This window comes from Dermacentor albipictus, chromosome 9 (genome assembly GCF_038994185.2).
Source record: "Dermacentor albipictus isolate Rhodes 1998 colony chromosome 9, USDA_Dalb.pri_finalv2, whole genome shotgun sequence".
Taxonomy (NCBI): Eukaryota; Metazoa; Arthropoda; class Arachnida; order Ixodida; family Ixodidae; genus Dermacentor; species Dermacentor albipictus.
The window spans coordinates 83,582,477-83,604,518 of record NC_091829.1 but is presented as its reverse complement, the minus strand read 5'-3'; the positions used below and the strand labels follow the sequence as shown (position 1 = coordinate 83,604,518).

Genomic DNA, 22,042 nt, shown 5'->3' with positions numbered 1-22,042 from the left:
TTGTACTGCTTTTTATCACTGTCTATTGACCACAACCGACTATCCGTCTTACAGTTATTGAATTATCAGGGACATACTTAAAAAAAAAGGAAAAAAATCTAACATGCCTGCAGGTGCAGTTTGCCTTGTACTGGCAACTAGCCTCATGGCTATCGGTATGTATGTATGTTCAACTAATAATGCTGATTGAATGATGGATTGATTGAATTTGATATCCTGCATTTGTCTAACAATTCTGCTAGAATCACAAACAGTTTGGTGGCCCAAGGCAAGAAACTAGCCACTTTCCCAATTTGTCCTACTGTGCATGCAAGTAAGTCTCTGGGACACCAAAAACACATAATGCAACGATCCTGCTGCCAACTTAGAACATAAAGGAACTTATATCTTCTGAATTAGCCCTTGTAGCAAACGTCTGGCAGTGGCACGTCATTGTTGCCATCTGATGCAACAACTGCTCTGACAGTAGGCCGTTGCTAACCATGTGAACGGGGTTTCAGTTCAGTATCTGATTGGTATGCACAGCCAATTTTCAGACCAATTTTATCGGGAAAGGAAGTGTGGGTTAGAATTGCATAAATACACAGTCATTAATTGCAAGCTGCCATATTCATTTAGAAATCTGCTGAAGGCAGTTGAAAAATATATGTCTTTGGCAAAGCATAAACATGTCTTTGATGCATTCACTGTTTCCTGGCGCCACTAAGATAGACCCTGCTGCCATTGCGGTCACCAATGAAGTCAGGTGTGCGTGTGCTCACCAGTCAAGCTCTAATTATCTGGCGAGGGCTAATTTCAGGATCAAAATAACTAAAGTAATGGTCAATAGACATATGTGCCAGTTGGGAACTTCTGTTATGATTGAATAAACTGAAAAATTAAATTACGGTGGTCCGATTAACTGAAGTCTACTATAGTTGTACGCAGTCAGTGTTCATGGTACCATCAGCTTTGTAATAATAATAATAATAATAATAATAATAATAATAATAATAATAATAATAATAATAATAATAATAATAATAATAATAATCAGCCTAGTATTTTATGTCAACTGCAGGATGAAGGCCTCTTTCTGCGATCTCCAATTCCCCCTGTCCTGTGCCAACGGAATCCAACTTGCGCCTGCGAAATACCTCATTTCATCACCCCACCTAGTTTTCTGCCATCCTCGACTGCACTTCCCTTCTCTTGGCACTCGTTCTGTAACTCTAATGGTCCACCGGTTATCTATCCTATGCATTACATGGCCTTCCCAGCTCCATTTTTTTCTCTTAATGTCAATTAGAATATCGACTAAAGCCGTTTGCTCTCTGATTCACATCGCTCTCTTCCTGTCTCTTAACATTACACCTAACATTCTTTGTTCCATTACTCTTTGCTTGGTCTCTAACTTGTTCTCGAGCTTCTTTGTCAATCTCCAAGTTTCTGCCCAATATGTTAGCTCTGGTAGAATGCATTGATCGTGCACCTTTCTTTTCAATGACAGGGATAAGTTTCCAGTCAGGATCTGGCAATGTCTGCGGTTTCCTCCAACCCATTTTTATTCTTCTGTAAATTTGTTTCTCATGAGCTGTGAGTAATTGACCTAGGTAAACATACTCCTTCATAGGCTCTAGAGGCTGACTGGTGATCCTAAACTCTCATGTCCCCTTGCCAGGTTTCTGAGCATCATCTTTGTCTTCTGCATATAAATCTTCAACCTCACTCTTACACTTTCTGTGTTAAGGTCCTCAATCATTTGTTGTAACTCGTCACCAGAGTTGCTGAACAGGGTGATGTAATCTGCAAACTGAAGGTTGCTGAGGTATTCGCGGTCGATCCTCGCTCCTAAGTCTTCCCAGTTTAATAACTTGAATACTTCCAAGCATGCAGTGAATAGCATTGGCGAGATTGTGTCTCCTTGCCTGACCCCTTTCTTTATGGGTAATTTTCTACTTTTCTCATAGAGAATCAAGGTAGCCGTGGAATCTGTGTAGATATTTTCCAAGTTATCCATGTATGCCTTCTGTACTCCTTGATTACCCAATGCCTCTATGACTGCTGGTATCTCTACTGAATCAAAAGCCTTTTCATAATCTATGAAAGCCATATAGAGAGGTTCATTCTACTCTGCAGATTTCTTGATCACCTGATTGATGACATGAACGTGATCCATTGTAGAGTATCCCTTCCCGAAGCCAGCCTGTTCTCTTGGTTGACAGAAGTCACGTGTTGCCCTTATTCTATTGGAAATTATCTTGATGGATATATTATACAATGCTGAAAGTAGGCTAATGGGCCTATAATTTCTCAATTCTTTAACGTCTCCCTTTTTGTTTATTAGTATAATGTTGGCATTCTTCCAGTTTTCTGGGACCCCTGCAGTCGATAGGGGCTTCGTATATAGAGCCGCCAGTTTTTCAAGCAGTGTGTCTCCTCCGTTTTTGATTAAATCGACTGTTATTCCATCTTCTCCAGCCATTCATATGTGCTCGTATGTTGCTCTATGTAGATGCGATCTCTGCACACTACTATCTGAGGTAAGAAGTCCACTGGATTTTTTGTGCAGAGCTGCTGGTCCCATCCAGCCGGAGCTTGACCTCGACACCCAGCCCGAGTGCCTCCCCTCACCCCCCGTGGCCGGCACGGACGCCGTCACCACTGCTGTCGCCTTCCCTTGGCGGCCCCACCCTGCAGCCGTCCTCTCCCCTGCACCAGCAGTGGGGACCCGAGCGCGAGGTTGAGCTGGTGCGCGAGCTGCCTCAGCAGCGGAACCTGGGCATCAGCATCGTGGGCGGACATGTCGACCTGTTCCGGCATTCGCAGGACGGCGGGCACGTCGACAGCCGCAGCGGTGTATCCGGTATCTTTGTCAAGAATGTGCTGCCAGACAGTCCAGCAGGAAGGCTAGGCGCCTTTGGCCGTGGCGATCGTATCCTTGAGGTCAGTGGAACCCGTATTTCATAAGCTGTTTACATAGCTGCCAACTCTCCCTAGGAAGGAAGCAGGTTAACCAGTTCTCAGACCGGCTGGCTACCCTGTGCTGGGGAAGGGGGCAAGGGGAGTAAAACACAGTAGAAAAGACATGTTACAAAAGAAGTAAAGAGCAAAAAATATACAGGAAAAAAAATCTGTCTCTAAGACCAGTTCTCCGCAAGAAGCGCAACAACGCTTTCACAGTCTTCTGTGCTGAGGAAAGTCTCGACCAGAGTCTCAGGACCCTTTCCTTCAACAAAGGGCGTTTCTCAAGACTATCTAGCACTCTTGAAAGTTCTTTCCTGGGCACACCAAAACGGGGACACTCACAGAGAAAGTGGGTGATTGCTTCCTACCAGCTACAGTTATCGCATGTAGGGCTGTTGGCCATTCCGATCCAAAATAAGTATGCATATGTGAAGGCCATGCCAAGCTACAAACAGCTCAGAAGCGTCTCCACAGCTCTAGATAGTCCTGATGGAAGACGTAGCTGTAGATTCGGATCCAAGTTGTTGAGACAGGCATTGGTAAACTTCATCGAGTTCCACTGTGAAAGTATGTTCACATGGGGGCATACAAAAACCTGTAGTTGCGTCTGTTCTAGATAACGGTATAGCTACATAGTGGAGGCCATCATGAGCAGATCAGGCGGCCTCATTTGCACGGTCATTTCCATAGATGCCGCAATGGCCTGGTATCCACTGATAAACTATGTTGTGTTTTTTTCTATTGTGTGGTGATGAAGTAGTCCTAGTTCTCCGTAAAGTTTGCAGGAACAGCGCACCACGACAAGACATTTAACCCTCGATGCCTAACTGCCACCCGTTTCGGTTTGGGCTTGTGCGCACTCCACGAAACGCACATCTTTATTCTCTTTTGCCTGTTATGCTTGCTAATTCTGCAAGTCTCCTTAAGCTGTCAGAAGCAGCCACTACAGGGCACCCTGCCTGGATGGGACATTAATACAGACACTGCTGTGAGGTGATGCCAAGTCTGCTGTGCATGGGGAAGTGACTGTGGTGACATCAATACCCACTGATAAGGTGCGATGAGGCATCTCTTGATAGGCCAGTTTTGCACTGTCCAGACTGACGACTTCCTCACAACCATTCTGAAGAATCTTTGCCGATTTGGCTGTTCGTCGTAGGATTCAAAACGGCCCATCGTAGGCATGTGTCAAAGGTGCCTTGAGTGCATCACGCCGGAGAAAGACTTGAGTCGCAGAAATGAAGTCAGGGTGCACAAAGATGTTGCAGCCTAATATGCAAGGAGGTGCGGTGCACAGAACCTTCACACAGTCCTGGAAGCACAAAGGTAGTGTTGTGGCTGAGGTGATGTGTCCAAGTCCAGTTGGGAGCCTGCGTATCACCTCTGCAATAACTGTTGGGAAGTTCGAGCTGTGTTGCGAAGTCCATAATGCATCCACACGTACTCAAACAGATCAAACGGAGTTGGTTCCAATGAAGGGGTTCACTACATGGGCTATTATGAACACCAACTGAAACGTGCAACGTAGGCCCAGGTCAATAGTCAATAAACAAAGGCCGCACATGGCTATCAATGAAGCGTTAGTGGCACGTAGTGTTTGTCCTGTAGACTTTAACCGGAAATCCGCGTTATTGCTTACAGCATGCTTACTTCTGCTCCTGTGTCCACGAGGAACCTCGTCCTAGAGATTTGGACCATAATTATGAAGAGGCAGCCAGGTTGAGGAGTGAGGTCACAGGCAGTGATCTCGTTGGCCGTTTACGGACTAGCTGCAAGGCGAAGTGAATTTCCTGGCATTGTGCTTTAACATCCTGTCGTACTAGCAGATAGAAGAGGCAGCCGATAGACATCACAAGTCATTGCATGGAGAAGAACGACGCCTTGGGTGCAGAGAGTGTTGGTAACGTCACGTCGTCTAAAGAGCAGCTGTGGAAGCAGCGAGGTGGTTGATATGCTCCTCTAACCTTGAAACAGCAGAAGGCTCTGGGGTCTTGGAGACAGCTGTTACAGTTGGAGAGACGACCTCATATACATTGCTAGCCAACGCAGCAAGGCGATTGTGGGACAACGCGTCTACAGCAGCCAGAACGAGGCGGATGGACTGGGTTATATGCTGCCGGAACAACTCCTTGAGCAGGGCGCTGTTCGTGCTAGTTCTACTCTCGCCCAAAAGCATCCACATGCTGCTAAGCAGTTGTGAATGCTGCTGGTCACTGAGCTGTTCACCAGGGAAGAGCTGCTAGAGGCGCACACGCTTGGTCGTCATTGTGCGTGCCAAAATCTTCTGCTTGAGCCGTTGGTAGGGCATGTCACCCTGTGGCTTGGCATTAACATCGGCCAGCTCTTGAGCCACATCTGATGGCAGAGATGAGAAGAGTTGGTAGTAGTATTGTGCGCTCTCCGAAGTAATATGGTGAAGAAATGGATGTTTGGCCAACTGAGCATGGTTAGCCTTGGTTAATCTTGATTGCAAGTCCAGGTTAGTCTGGTTGTCTAGCTACGTTGCGGCGTTTAGCCAGTCGTTTGGCACGCTGTTCGTCTGTTTCCTGGGTGATTGGTTTCCTCTTCATCTCGTTCCGATGTCAATTCCAGGCCTCCTCCTGCTTATCAGAATTGTCGCCGTTCATACTGCCACCTCAACTGTGGTTGTGGCACACGCGAGATCTCCTTTTCAATCCTTCGACATGTTATCAGGCATGTGATGCAGCAGGCGAAGTGAGCGGAGGTGAACGCAACGTCATGTGCCTCCTCGGAGCACGGCCACGGCGAAATCGCCAGTAAAGCGAAAGCCAGTAAAGCTTTCGCTTTAATAAAGCAATGAAACGGCATTTCACTAGATGCACATAAAGTGTTGTGTTCATTAAGGGCAGAAGTGTGAGCACAGCATGGCAAATTGTGTTAAAAGGATGTTATGACGGGCATGTGAGCTTCATTCTTCGGAAACAAGGTTGAGAACACTGTGTACTAAATGTGCAAGTGTGTAGTGACATAACTTCTTTCATATTTTGCGAGGTTTCTTCAGCACACGTATAAGAGATCTGCATGAGTGCGTGTGAATAGACGTGAGTATGAATGGAAGTGATTGCCAATGAGTGTGAGTAAGTGTGACTATGAGTGTAAGTGAGTGCTAGTGAGTTTAAACAGACATGGGTATGAGTGTAAGTGAATACTCATGTCTGAATCATAGTGAGTAGCGGCGACTATGAATGGCAGTGAGTGCCAGTGAGTGTGAGGGTACATGAGAATGCATGTGGGTGAGTACCTATGCTCACGAGTCAAATGCTTTCGACGCAGGTGGACGGCATTGATCTCCGAGATGCGACACACGACCGAGCTGTAGAGGTGATTCGGAACACTGGGGCCCACGTCAAGTTCAGGCTACAATCTCTCCTACCCACGGTGAGAGTTGCAGTAAAATTTTGACGTCTCCTTTTACCACCGAAGGTGTTAGAAGAAGTCCTGCAACGGTTTTCCTGCTACGGCGGCTTCTGTATCAAATCACAATCTAAGAACAGCTGGCAACACAGCCTGTGTTGGAGCACTGAGCAGGCCGTATGACCAGTGCGTCAGTGAAAATTCACAGCCGGATGTGTGCTGTCACTGAGAACCAGAGTTTCTCACTATAACACCTAGAGGGAAATCTGGCGCGACCGTCTATGGGAGTTTCCTAAGGGGTGCTATGCCGTCATGGGAATGACGGTATATGTGTCTGTGAGGCTTGTGTTGGCTGGTGTTGTAAGAGGCTTCATCTAAAGCGTGGATATGGCTGCACAAATAATGCGTTCCTAAACTAAAATCTTCATAAAAGGTTTTCATTCCCTCATATTACATGTTCCTCACCTACTCACCTACAATGCATAACCAAGTGAAGAAAAGCAAAAACAGACGACAAACTTAGAACGACAGAAAGCTGAGCTAGTTGGTAAGGATTCATTATGCAAGAAAGAGGTTGAGGCGTGCAGACAGGACACAAGAGTAGAGAAGTGTGTCCTGTCTGCAAGCCCCACCTCTTCCTTGCATAAGATGACAAACTGTTTCAAAGCTAGCGAGAATCTTGTTGTCTGTCCTCCAACTTTTGCAGCCTGCTGATACTTTTTGCGTTTCATGTAATTGTACATACAATAACAGGTTCTCATAATTAAACAAAACATGTTTTTGTGTAATAATAAAGCTAAAACAGCTTTTTAGGCGCTGTTTCAGTAAGGAATGAATCATTGTGAGAGACAGAACGGGGCTTGCCAGGTGCGTCTTTAAGGCGTCCTGGCTATTCGAGAACGATGCCAATCCAAAGTCACAATATACCGGCATTCCCAAGCACACCACAGTTCAGTAGTGCCAGATTTCCCACTAGGTAATATAGTGAGAAACTTTATGTTGAGAACAGCTTGTAATACACAGCACTCTTACTTGCCTGGTTTCTAAGAAAAAAAAAAAAATTCGAATTTGGCCTCATATGCAGGGAAGCCAGCTGTTGGAAAGACATGCTAGCATGTACCTGTGTCGCCACCTATCGGCAGCTGCTAAAGGGCAAGCAATCATTTCAGCAGGGTTGCGATGTGAGAAGGGCAGTTGGTTTGAAAATGCCTAGGCCTAAAAGTTACTGGCGATCTCTAGCTTAGTGGTGACCCCCGCTTGCAGAAAACTGTTGCCGCTGGATGATGAAATAAGGACGATGACAAGGATGGTGAGGACATTGTGCAGCATGTGTGTACGTAGATGGAGAAAAACAACTAGCAACGACGAATTTCACGCACCGGCATTCGCGTCACAGTTTTACGCGATCACGTGACCACCTGTGTTTACAGATGTGTTGTTCCTCTGGTTGCTCACTCAAATTGAAACTTGGGCGATTCACTATAAACAAGGCTCTATATATAAAACCGTTGCACACTGAAGCAAACAAGGTTTCATGCCGTAACTGCTGGGTCATTGGCTACTCGTTGCAACAGAAAAAACAAATCAAAATTGCTGTGCCAGTGCTTTTCTAAACTAGCCTTTTACGCAGTCCAAAACTTTGATGCAGTTGGCCTTTAATGTCTTTTTTTGTGCTGCCTGTGTCGCATGAACGTTAGACAATTCATTGAGAGAAACAGTATTTGGACTTTTACTTTCATTGTTATGTGGTTTCTTTCAAAATGAAGACCACAATTAGGAAATAAACTTTAGGAGTGCTGCTTCTTGGACAATTTGGTAATTCATACGGTGCAGGAGGTGCGCTAACTGACAAAGGTTCGGCGAGGCACACAAAGGCACATGCGCTCCTGTATGTGTCCTTGCATGCCTCACTGAGTGTTCATTTTTTTAGTGCACCCCCTACACATTAGGGAATAAATTTTTCATGCATTGTTGAGTTCTGTATTGGGCTGGTCTATTTATCTTTTTTTTGCATTATGGCCGGTAACAAGATCAAGATAATGTTTCCGTGCGTCAAAGTACTGTCGTTGGAGGGGCATTGTTTTTCTTCACGTACCGTAGTACCTACAATGCGTGCAGGTGTTGAGTGGGGAAATCACGTGACTTGATAATGTACAATAGAAGGGTATATAATAGGAGAACACAAGCGGCATGGCTGTTGTATTTTAACAGTCACATTATATGCATTGCCAGTAGTGCTGTCATCACTTTGCCAATGCGCCAATAACTATGTGCAGCCCAAAGACAGCATTGATGATGCAAGCCAGGAGCCCTCACCACGGTTACTCTCACCTCAGGTGAGATACTTGTTTTGTGCATCTTGACAGAATAAGTATCATCTTTGGTCTACATATAACTGTCCTTTTTTTAAAGCGAAGCTTTGTTTGCTTACCACCCCATGAATTGGCATGTTGTCGTTGTTGCGCTGGGGATCCTCGTGGCCGTTGTCATTGTCGGCTGTTTTGTTGTCTATAAGCTGTTTCGCTTATCGGGGCGATCACTTTCCCGAAGCTTTGGGCGACTCGGCACTGGATGTGTTGACATATACACCTGACAGCGTTTCTGACGCTGTGCCGAGATACCTATCTTCGCACAGTGTCAGAGATGTTTTTGGCTGTGTACTTTGATGCGTCCGGTGCCAGGACGCATGTGTTCTCGGGAATGCGATAGTCTCAGCAAAAGTGGTCTCTCAAAATTATTGCCCTTGAATAAAGCTTACCTTTGCTTTGCAAGGCATGCCACTGTGGCTGATGGCCATTGAGAGATGCGTTCGTCGCCGAAATCCTCCGCTCGTTTCTTATAGCATTGGCCGCTACGTATGAAATGGAGTGATGGAGGCGTTGCGAAGTCCTTCCGACAGCCATTGCATGTCCAGCTTCTTGTTGTGTGTGCGCAGCCTTCGCTGGAAGCTGTGAGCCCCCAGCGCAGTCCTCTGGCGGTGACCAAGTCAGTGTCGCGCGAGTCTCGCCTGAGTGTGACATCTCAGCTGAGCCGGAGTGCCAGCCAGGGTAGCCAGGAAGGCTTGGAGCCGCCACCAGAGCCCACCAAGAAAGTGCTCACCGTACACGGTGTGGAGGTGACTACTTTTTTTGTCTCTCCTTCTTTTTCAGCTTTTCACATGTACAGTTGAATCCCGTTCATTTGACCTCTGCGGGACTGGAAGCTTTGGTCAAGTTATCCTGAAGGTCTAATTAACAAATAGCCTCAAAACGAACGGATGCAAATCTTTTTTTATTGCTTTAGGTAGTCTGTTGTCATCGACAGATCACTCCAGTACAGGAATACAAGTACTATATATGTCATTGTTGGTCTGTGTCCCACAGACCTAAACACTATCCTCAATGCTGACAACATCCTCAGAAGAGACGTCAAGTAGAACATAGGACAAATCGTCATCATCAGTGGCTCCCTTCACTGTTGTTGCCTAGGGAATAGGTAGCACCGTCTGCTGAATTTCTTCTGTTTTTCAGCTTTTAGTAACCGCTTCGTGCGTGAGGGGGTGCTGGTGGGTGTTGAATTAACTAAAACAGCATGCTTTTGCTTTAAAACTGAAAATGAATCTCCTCCATAGCCAATATATAGTTTCTCACCGGGAGGTTGCAGTGCCTTCGAAATAAGGGAAATCTCTAATTACTCGATGTCGAATTTATGGCAACTGACTGTAGTTGTAGTTACCTTGTTTTCTTTATTTACAAATACTGCAGCATGCACAGCAATGCATTGCAGAAGTGAATACATCTGTGATCAAAAGTATGTTAACCAGGGGTTCAATGTCTTGGCATGTAACCTCAAACTGAAGAATGCACTTGGGACTTGGCATTTCAACCATTGCCTTGCAGTTGCCCTTCTCACATTGTCAGTCTGAGTTACCAAGGAATTTGCTTTTTTTTTTGTAGAACCCCTGGTCCACATACTTGAGACCACGTGGATATATAAAATACTTCAGGCCGGACAAAAAAATAAATTGGAGAGCGAAGCTTTGGTAAAGACATCAAGAGAAACACACGCAAAACATTTTCAAGAAATTTAATCACTAGATCACTGATGGTAGCAAGAATCAGTGTCACAACTCGAAGAGTCTAAAATATGGGAAAATATTGAGATAATTTGGGGATAAGTTCGTCCATAGGTAGTTCACACAACGCCCCATCATGACCATTCCAAGTATGTTTACAGCACTAGGCTAAATGTAAACAGACAAGAAACAACAGGGACAGTGCTATTGTTTCTTGTTTTTTTGTCTCTGTCTACATTTAGGCTTGCACTTAAAACATATTTAGGATGACCCACCAACTAGCCAAAACTTTTTTTTGCTTTACCATTCCAGGTGTCAATTGCATGGGGGAAAAAGGTGAATTTGTAACAGTCTAGTGAAGGTCTTAGCAGAACAATATTTAGGGAATGACCATGTCAGATGTGCTGCTAGGAGGAGCTTCAATAGCTTGGAATCCATGGGGTTTTCTGAAACGGACATGGTCACTGTAAGGAATGCCTAGATGTGTGAAGATTGATTTGGCTCGAATGTGACCTAACTGGAAGCATTCAGATTATAGCCATGCGAGTTAAAAGGACACAAAGGGGCACATATTAAGTTTAGGTGTTTTGCAGTAAGTTTGCAATAGCAAGATAGCCATTCTTACCATAAGAGGTAACTTGGTAAGCTAAGGAAAGGAGCAAGAACAGAACACAAATGGCAGCTTCACCCTGGAGTGAGGGCATCACTACAATGTCGCATTGTGGGTTCTGACAGCGTCTACATAACTTGGTCAAACCCCGATATATATAACAAGCACAAATATAAAGAATTACTAAATGCAACGGAGTCAACTTAAAATTAACTTCTTGTCTATATAAGCACGTATGCGTACAACAAATGGTGTGTATAACGAAGGTATTTTCATGTTGCATGGCACTTTGTTATAATGAGGTTTTTAGTGCAGTTAGTTGTTTATAGGTAAGGAAGGACTACATTGCACTCTAAAGAAACCAGAGACTCAGCCTATCAAATTTCGAGATGTTTTCATAAAACTGGGACGGCCTGAATACGAGAAAATGTTTTGGAATCTGTGGTTATTGACATACCAGTGCTGAGGTTTCAGCCAGAAAATCAGAAGTGGGACAGAAATGACCCTTGATTTTTGTTGTTGTTGTTGTTTTTGTTATAAACAGCCTCTTTCTTGCAAATAAATAAAAATAGAGTTTATAAAAAATACTTTACTTATTTAAACTGAGTGTTCATCTTCAGTGCTCTTTAAGCTTTCTTGGAACTATGGCCTCCAGCAAAGGCTTTGATTCTCCAATAGCACGTCTTGATAGAGCTACATCAAAAATTGATATATGAAAAGAAAAGAAAAAAGCTGGCAGATGTTAGAGATATTTGTAGCCCTGAAATCATTTAGTGTGACAACAGCAGCCGATAACCCTTTGAGTGCATTTTGGGCATTCCTGCCCACTGAACACCGGAGTTTTTTTTTTTTTGAAGATGAATTAAATTCACCTTCTTTTGTTGAAGTATCCTGTATAGACTTTGAGTGCAAATTGTATCATTGGCTATTTGTTGCTGAGCATTTTGCAAAATTTCTTACCAATAGTAGTCAAATGAAAATGAAGGAATATGCTAGTTAATGACTATAATTAGGGTAATATAGCAACAAGAAAAAAATTTTACGTGGTTCAATTTATGGAAGGGTTCCTGCAAATCAGAGTTCGCAAGTTCTTGAATTCAGGTGTCACAAAAACTGTGTGAGCTTCTTGCTCTGATCTGCCATGTCAGGCTTGATAAATTATTTTTTCATTTTTCATTAAATATTTCTAATAACTAATTATTTCATTAGTTAGCTTAATTATTGTTTATTACTGAAGGTCTCTGGCAGGCCGAGGCAAGAGTAGCAAAACATGATGAAATAAATTTTAAGAGGATATTTAGCATACTATAATGGCTAAACAGGTATAACCTTGAAATTACATTTGACAATCACATGAACAGATGCATTTTCATGCCAAGAAAATCATTACGGCAAATTAAGAAAGCTCTCACGGTTATTTAGTAAGTTTGGGAGCAACTGATTCTAGTCAGTCACTGTTTTGGGGCAACCATGCCATTCGAGCAACAGATGTACATCATTCGAACAGCATTGAGTATTCTTGAAATTCTTTAATTGCCCGTAAATTGTTGTCGGATGTTCTGTATGAACCCTGACTGTCTCGAGCAACACGTTTATGTTCTTTACATTGTATGGCTACGGCACATAAATAAATATTGTACGACGTATAAGATTCACCGGTTTGTTGCTTGCTAGTGTCGTCTTTTTTGCGAGGGCGGAACGAACAGCCGGTGTGCCAAAGATTTGGCGGAGCTGCTGTTTGAAAGCGCCCCAGTTCGTGAAATCAACCTCATGGTTGAAAAACCAAGTCTTCGCTACTCTGGTCAGATAAAAGGCGACATGACGTAGCTTGGACGCATCGTCCCAACGGTTGGCCGCATCTTCGAGTCGGAATAAACGTAGTGACAACTGCTACGTCACAATATATATATATTTTTGCCATGTTCTTTGTTTTCTGCCTGGTGTTGCACCGTCTAGTTATTTGTAGAGAGCCAGCCGCTCATTGCTGCCTTCTCTGCGCAGATCGACATGAACAGCGCAGGCAGCATAAAGCGTGAGGAGCTCTCAGACGGCGAGGGAGAGGAGGAAGATGTCTACGGCTACACCATGAGTGAGTGACCGCATGTTTGACTAGCATGCTTGGGCGAGGTCTCATTGGCAAGTGGAACAGGCGTGGTATATACCGTATTTATTCAAATATAAGGGGAGGCATCTTCCCAGAATTCTTAGCCTCAACGTCATCACCCCCCCTTCCCATCGCTTGGTTTTACATGCTTACTAGCATGCTTGGGCGAGGTCTCATTGGCTCTGCAATTCAGGAGTGGGAGATGTGCGGTCACAAATGGAACAGGCGTGGTATATACCGTATTTATTCAAATATAAAGGGAGGCATTTTCCCAGAATTCTTAGCCTCAATGTCATCAGCCCCTCTTCCCATCGCTTGGTTTTACATGTGAGGCTGATAGATTCACTTACTGTTTCAGTAAGGTGGCAGCAGTATCACACTTTTGGCTATCCGGATTTTAGACAGCAGCGCAAATAGTGGCTACTTATAAACATTGCCAGGTGAGGCAGTGCCACGTTTTTGCGCGTATAACCTGCACCGAGAATTCGAGGACTTTGACAGTAAAGGCAGTGGTGCTGGTTATGTGGGAATTTCACCTTGAGCTGTGACTTCGCGCAGCACGGCGCGCGCTGCAGTAAAGGCACACCTTAAGAAAGTGTTTTTACCGATTTAGTTTCATTGTTTCCTAAAAGTGGGGGAGGGGGGACTTTCAATTATTTGGTATTTCGAGCAATTCCCGCTGAATCTGAATAATTTGTCGGCCACTATATATATCACCTTATATTAGTTTGCCTAGTTAAGTTCTTTTTCTAGAATTCCTTAGCTGGATGAGGGAGGGGTGTACTCCCGCCTTTTAATCGAATAAATACGGTAATTGAATAGGCAGCACTGCATGCCTGTTGATGCACTTGCAAGAGATAACCAGGCACGAGTGGCTGTCTGCCTCTCACCGCTGGGTTACACTTTTGTGATTAATATCCCACTCAGGCGGGCAAAAAAATTTTGTGTCACCGACTTTTCCTTTAGCGTTTATCGCAAGCTGCCACACTGAAAGGTTTAGTGATACTCGAGATGTAACCAGTCGCCTGCCACTGCGCTTGTGAAGCTCGCTTCGCTGCGTTGAAGCACGCAGCCATGATATCAGTGCTTCAAAAATAAGCAAGGGAATACTCAGTGTTGGGTCACAACTAATTCTGAAAGCACTTTTTTTTATGTGTGTGCGATTTGAAATTTTGTAAGCATCCACATTTATGGAAACCGCCATTTTTCCTCTGCCAATGAAAGCCATCTCATTCGTTAGGCACCAACGCTCTGCCATTTTCAGCATTTCCAAATGCACAGCGCATCGCTCGGGTGTTGTGTGCAGTGACGTTATGTCTTCGTCTCTGAAGCTTACAGTGTTATTTTGCAGATATACATATTGCCTAAAATAGCCAGCCTATCAGCATTTCCCATCAATTTCAAAGGATGCTTTCCTTTCCTGCATTGCAGCACGCCACCAAAGTGACATATGCTGCAGCAAAGTTCGCTTGCTCAATGTGTCACTAAATTTGCCTATCTGACTGAGTTATAAATCATACTACATGTTGCTCAGTGTTCCAGTGCTGTTTTCAATGGAGACACATGATGGGGCCTAACAGAACACGTCCTGTGGAGTACACTGCATGTTAGGTTCTGACATTTTCGGCGTCAGCCAGAGGCTTCTCATGTGCCTAGGAAAGCTCATGTCAGAGCTGATATTTCTTGATGAGTATGGAATGCGTGATGGTGGGAATGTGGAGCCATTGAAACATAAGGCTTCAAATGTAAATGAGCTTACACCCACTTGCCTGCACGCTACTTTGCCACACACATGTACCGAGAGCTGGATGACGGTCGGAAAGCTGTCATGCTCAGTGGGAAGGTGCATTAAGTAGTAGCCAAGCTCAGTTGAAAATAGGAGCTACTGGACATCAGAAATCACACTTGGAAACCATCTCTTTATATCCCAGTATGCCACTTTCCTCATTACAACCTTGTTATAATGTGCAAGCACCGAAAAGTCATTGTTAAGTTGGTGCCCACACTTCACCATCTGTGCTGCCAAGGTAAGTCCTTGTCTCTGCCGGCTGTGCCTTGATGGCTTTTGCCCAGTCACTGGGTTGAATAGGTTTTCTGCAGCTGAAAGCAGCTCGGGATGGCATTGCACGGTTGCACAGCACGCGGGAAACGTTGGCCTTGTCTGCTAGTTTTCTTTGGCGCTTTTCTTTACCTCACGTCATCTTTGCCATAAGAAACCAATGGAATTCACATAATTCAGGCTACATAAGAACCTGAGTTTGTTGTTGGTTGGTCCTCGTCTGATATCTATGCAATGGTCTGTCTACGCTGAACAATGGGATTTTGAATGGCCCACTCCCATTCTATGCTATATAAATCAGGCATCTCAAAACATATGAACTGCAGGCCACAAATACCCTGCGAAGCCTCCTTTTTTTTGCAGCCAACTAAACTGATGAGTAGTCATGCCTGCCGACATTGAGATTACCAGGTGCCATGGCACTGCCCTTTACGGCATAAATTTGGGTCAATTTGTTTTGCTGAAAATAATGTATCATAAGAAGCTGTCTATCCACAGCTCTGCACCCTACTTTTATGTCTTTTTTTTAGAGAGAAGCTTTCTTTGCCTCTTTCTTCGACTTTCCCACTGCTGCTGCTGCTGTTGTCTGGCATACTGCGTATAAGACAGGATCAAGGCCACGCAAAAAGCTTGTTTGGACCCCACCACGTACAATACGCAAAATGCCCTGTGGAGTTACCTGGGCATTGCCACATTAGCCTCTTGACAGCTGTAATTATCCGTGACCCCCTTCAAAAGCATTACAGAAACTGCAGCACTTGGCTTTCTACGAATGTGCGAGGCCAGAGGGGGCTTAGATAGAATTGTAGAGAGGAGGAAGGAGAAGAGGCAGTTCCCATAAAAGGGGGAGGGGGGAGAGGGAACAGGTGATGTGGGAAGGCAAGAAAACACTACTACCATAGACACGACAGCGGTTGCATGGAAACTGGATAAACTTAAGTTCCAAGGTACAGTACAGTACGTTTCTGCTATTTCTGAAAAATAATAACCATGCAAATATGTCAAGCGGGCAACTTATGCAGGGCTTGCAGAAGCAGAGCCGCAATAATTAAAGCGCACCGCATGGTCCAGGCGACACTACGGAAGCGGTTGCATGTCAAATCAACACTTCTGTGCCCACCGTGGTAGCTTTGCGGCTATGGCATTGATCGAGGTGGCGAATTTGATCCCGACAGCAGCAGCCATATGTCAACGGGGGCAAAATAGGAAGTCACATGCACTTATTGAGACATGTTAAGGAACACCACTGTGTCTAAATTAATCCGGAATCCACCACTACGGCATGCCTTGTACGTAATCCGATTGCGGTTTTGGCACATACAGCCCCATAATACAATTCAAGTTTAATACTTCTGCCATAATGTGTCGTGTCATGTGAGGCGATGACGATGCTCAATCCTCTCAGAGGTTATGAAACATGGCGCACAAAAACGCCTCGAACAAACACCTCTCCCTGTGTGTTCTGTGTACTACGCAGACAAACAGCAGTGGTGCACGCAAGGTAGCGTTTAACATGTACTCACCACTCTCGTGTTAGACCAAATGTTGAAGAAATTAAGCTTTAATAGTCAACGTCACCGTTAATTACCGTCAATCAAAGCATCCAGCATGGAAAGCTTCGCTTACTTCGATTCCCACAGTGCATGGGATCTGCATAATTTTTTGGTATCTGCACAAGCGTGGAAGAGAAGCATGTGGGGTCAACAGTGGGGCATTCTGCATGCTTGAAACTTGAACAGGATTAAGCTTAAAAAATGAAAACACTGTTAAGCTTTTGGATGTGTGTTTATTGATCCATTCCTTGCGCTCTCTGGTCTTTACCAATTACGGAGATTACGGAAGCTGCATTATGTCCAACAACTCGCCACTACTGCGGAGTGCTCCATATGCTGTTTGTGCATTTTCTGTTCACCTTGTTTTTAGCATTCATTTGGAATTGGTTACTGACCATAAAGGGGGTTTTGAATTGTTTCTTTCACTTGTTTTTTAGTTTTATTCTTTTATTGTATATCTTTCCACAGTACTAGATGTTCACTAGTAAACATTTCAGGGCCATAAGCTAAGGTGTCACAATGAAAACATTAAGCGCAAACCTCTTGAGAGTGATTTTGTGTGTGACAGCAACATGCGACGACTTCGACCGTCGAAATGGCCCATCGTATGAACAGATCAGTTGTCTTTGTCGCTCGATCACTCATTTCTGGAAATATAGAATTCATCGCTCATCACACAGAAGTGCTATGAGCAACTAGCCAATAGCACGAAGCTGGAACAGGATCTAGATCAGTCAAGTACTACTAGTTATCACACGGAACGAGTGAACAACTTAATTTTGATATGTGAAAGAATAAAAAACCTACTGCAAGCCCTTCAGAAATATTTTATTCTGGTCTTTACAGCTTAAGAAATCAACATAAGTTACTAAAGCATGTGTCAAGCTAGTTTCGGCGCATATTTGCTGCCCTCATACTGGAAACACGTAGTTCAAAATCGTCGCTTGCATGTGGTTCGACTTGTAGGCGACGAGTCGATGCGGCAGTCATCTCCATCACATCGCTTGTAGACTTCATGCGATAGATCACTCAGAGGAGGTTTATTCTTTACTGGGATATTCAAATTCTGCAAACACTACAACAAAGATGGCAGTGAAAGATAAGAGTGTAATTGCGTTAAAGTTCACTTGCAGCAGAAGGCTGCAATTCAGGCATGAGTTCCCATACTTTTGAACTCACACACAAGTTCATGATGTACTTGCAATTAACTGATGCCAGTTTGAGCAAAATTGTTTGTAGGTAGAAAAATAAGAGTTGACAGATCGTAAGTTTGGGCATGTTGGTACCCCATAACTTTTACGTTTTTAGCACACGAAAAGGGACGAGAGACAGAAATTTGACGCTCTGTGTCCGCATCGAATTTCTGTTTATCATCCCTTTTCGTGCGCTAAAAACGTAAAAGTTATAAAATAAGATTGTTTGGATGTATAAAGAGGCAAATCTAATCGTGACAGTATGGTAGGTGGTATGGTCCCTCGTGTTTATTTTTGCTGGTGGCCCAACTTTCAGTGCCTCTTTGGCTGCTTAACTGCCATTTTTCTTTTCAACTCCATAAATATCTTAAAATAAAGCAGTCGTTTCTTATTATACATAGTGCTTTGTACTCAAAATATTATCTACGCTGAAATGCAGTTGTACCTTGATGAAAGTACCGTATAAACCAGAATATAGGTTGACCACTTACCTTAAAGTGGAAAAAGAAAGAAAAACAACAAAAAATTGGTAAAGTGCATTTATTGTCATGATGGTGCTGTAGCTTTGCAGCGAATTAACTGCATTGTCACTACTAGCGAGCATGCACGATGCTTCCGCAAAAAGTGTGCAAGTATGTCCACAAGCTATGGGTACACTGCACAATGCCCACGAAATGACGTTTTATATGGGTTGTGTGCCAATAGTTTTGCTTTTTATGCCCGCCAATATCGCACATTTCCTTCAGGAATGCTCAGCAGCCTTGTTGCAGTTTGCTTCGGCGAAGTCTGCAGATTTTATTGTGAGCGTCGCTGAAAACTGTCTCTACGTGCCACTACTCATCACTGATCAGACAAAAAACAAAAAAAGTGCAAATCGCATGTGAGGTTGATAGGGCAAGCGTGCACAGGAAGCCACAGCTACAAAAAAAAAAATGCCAGCAATCACATTTGCATATGGATACTATACTTACTATACCTTGGCTATGCATTAGTCAACATGCATGCTGTAGGTAGCCAGATGACGAGTTGCATTCTGATAAAAACCACTCTATAAGACAAGGGGTAACTTTAGCTGACACTTTAGAAAACAACATATCTTGTCTTATATTTCGGTTTATGTAGTAATTTTGTTCTGCCATTATGGTTTAACGAAGTCCACACACTTTGCATGCATGCACCTGGAGTGCCTGTCACGAGCACAAAGGCTGACAAATAATGCTTGACAGTAAATCTTTCATTTGCACACTTTCTTTTGGATGCAAATGTTGCCAGCGAGCAGAAAAAAAAAAACACAGACTGTCAAACAAAGGACATGACACACCACTTCCCCGCATGCCTTGTCAGTATGCAGCAGCCTTGGCATCGCAGCCTGCTTTACCATTCTAAACAGTACTAAAGTGGCAGCCTAGTGTTGACTGGTTGTGATGACAGTTGGTTCATGTGCACACATTGTGTTGTGTGGGTTTTAACTTTGCAGCATCATATTTATTTATTCATTTATTTATTTTATATTTATTTATGTCCCTAAAGGTCTATTTAGGCGTTGTGGGTGTCTACCAACTGGGAAAACCGGGAATTCTCAGGGATTTTGAGTAGTCTGGAAAAACTCAGGGAATTTGTGCCTCTATCAGGGAAAATTTGCTGTAATTTTATTGAAAGGGTTGAAAGTCGCGCTAATGCTGACTCGTGTAACAGACAGGAATCCTAATGAATCGTCTTTGATGTCCTGTCGTCGGCTGGAGGAGTTGCCAGTGTACAGTCAACGGCCGACTTTCCGGATTCCTGATAATTTGGACGGCTTCGCGGCACCACCACGTAACCCACAGAGTCAATGTATCAGAAAGTCAGAAATTTCGGACTCAAGAACTTTCAGCATCCAATTTTTCGAATGTTTCGCCATGATCGCAGGTCCGAAACGCCATTAGTCAAAACCACCGCTGCCATTTTGATTACCTCGCCGCCTCGAACCGGCGCTCTCGCGCGCAGATCCGCTGGCAGCCGTAGCCACTACTGCAGCAACGCTAGGCCTAGCTGCTTTGACGTTCGCTGTGAAGCATATTGCCATTAGGTGCCGTGTTTTTTATTGAAAGAATTTACTGCTGTCAGCAATGGCATGGACTCCGCCTTTGTGGTCCTCGCGATTGGCTTAGAAGTTTGGAAAGCACGCTGCGTTGCATAATGCCTGTTCCCGAAAGTCAGCTTCGCCTTAGTACAGAAATGTTACTTGGTGAAGCATATGCAAAAGTATTGCAGCGAAGCATAAGCGTGGGATGGGGCTATTGCCACAGGACACAGTATGTATTTCTTAATTATACACGCATTCACCCTGTATTTCCTGTCACAGCGCGAGCACCGATATGCCTAATACGTGTACTGACAGGCCTTCAGGGCGTTTTCGTATGTGCCTGTGGCGGTTTGAGCCCTTAAAGGCAGTAAATGACATGCATGTGGTTTTTCCAACTGGCCAATTTTTCGGACGTTTTCGCGGCCCCTAGGGAGTCCGAAAAGTCAGATGTGGACTGTGCAATTGACCAAGAAGATGCTTCAAAGGGTCTTTGGGGTGAACGAGTGGTGGAAGGAGGACAAGAACACAAAGGACCTATGCATTGAGGAATGAAGGGGAGAGGAAGCGTGCTGCCACCGTTTTGAAGGAGCTTGAGCTCAAAAAACAATGTGTTGGCTGATGCCCAGGTTCAGTTGTCCCTCATCCAAACCAAAATAAACTTTTTAAAGCAGTGAAACGCAGCACAGAGGTGTCATGCACGGGCTGAGAATAGGTCAGGACAGTTGAGGTTGACTTACAAGCTGTTGAGAGAGAATCTCAATTGTGACAAAGTTAGGGCCTGATACCACTGAGCTTGCTATCAGTAAATAGAAATAGCTCATATTCGAATATATTTGCTTCTGTATGCATCTTCTTTTTATTCGAATTTGAGAATCTCTGACTCCATTTGCAATTTTTTTTGAAGACATTTTATTTGCTGTGCATTTTACTAACTCCTGCCTTCTATTCTCTTTTTGAATAACATAGACACTACTCCTTAGTATTCAAATTAGATTAAGTCGTTTCTTTTAAAAAAACTTTTTCATATGCTTACTAGACAGTGACAGCATCGGGCAATATGGTTTCAGCCCGTAATGACATAAAGCATAGTTCTGCATCACTCAGGGAATTTTGCGAAGGCACTCAGGGAAAACCTGGAAAACTTAGGGAATTTAGAAACGTCAACTTGGTAGACACCCTGGTTACAACAATAAATGCACAAATAAAGAAACATTGGTAAGATCTTGTGACATAATTGTTTACAAGAAAAATACATATAGGAGAAAGTACTGAATACAGAAATAATCACACATTTAGAAAAAGCTTAGTCTCACAAACAAGGACATCATGATCAATAATACACGCAATCTTCTTTGTTACATCAGTATGATTACATTTCACAGAGCTCTGTGGCCTATCCACAGAGCTCTGCGGCTGCCACATGCCTCCAGATTAATGGACATTTGATTCTATTTGATATTGCATATATTTTTTTGCTGGCACTGGATAACATGTCCGAGTTATCCTATTTTCTGAACTAAAGAGGCTAAAAAGTTTACACACGTGTACCATGGCTTATACCCTAAATGCAGCATTGTCTGCTTTCCTGATGTTAAATTTAGCACCACTGCGCATCTCAGTGCAATCCCAATGATTCAAAAAAAGGGTTTGGCGATTCTGTGTTGTCATGTGGGGTTTGTGGGTTTGAAGAATTTTGTCAGCATTCTTACAGTGCAGCCTTGGCAGGAATGTAGCACTTCAGACTAGAATCTTGGTTTAAAGACACTTTGTGCATTTGAACTTGCCCAGTGTGATGCTGAGCATGAGCCTGAACTATGCAAAGGGTTCACAGGAACATGAATTATCAGCAGTGGATAAATAAGGGACACTTTAGGCTTTAGCCAACATTTTGGCTAGAAGACAAGTCAGGACAACAAATGTTCTTGCAGTTCTATGAGGCACCATTGCAACTACTGCTGCAATAGTTCTGCTTTAGCAGCTTTTGTGCATTTGCTGCCCTGATATTGCTTTAGCAGTTTCAACACTGCTGCTTTAGCCGCCAACCTTTCTCAAGGGTGTCCTGACAAAGACGAGCATTAGCTAT

General features: G+C 43.9%; 1 protein-coding gene across 4 annotated transcripts in view; it reads left to right on the top strand.

The window, feature by feature from the left end:
• The window catches only part of LOC135919837 (multiple PDZ domain protein-like), a 532,904-nt gene that overhangs the window by 366,689 nt on the left and 144,173 nt on the right, over nt 1-22,042 (top strand). For all 4 annotated transcript variants that reach the window (XM_065453790.2, XM_065453786.1, XM_065453789.2 and 1 more), the window contains exons 20-24: nt 2,552-2,925; nt 6,241-6,345; nt 8,598-8,657; nt 9,257-9,436; nt 12,987-13,074. In XM_065453790.2, coding sequence (XP_065309862.1) covers nt 2,552-2,925; nt 6,241-6,345; nt 8,598-8,657; nt 9,257-9,436; nt 12,987-13,074 — 807 coding nt within the window. The remainder of the gene's footprint in view (nt 1-2,551; nt 2,926-6,240; nt 6,346-8,597; nt 8,658-9,256; nt 9,437-12,986; nt 13,075-22,042) is intronic.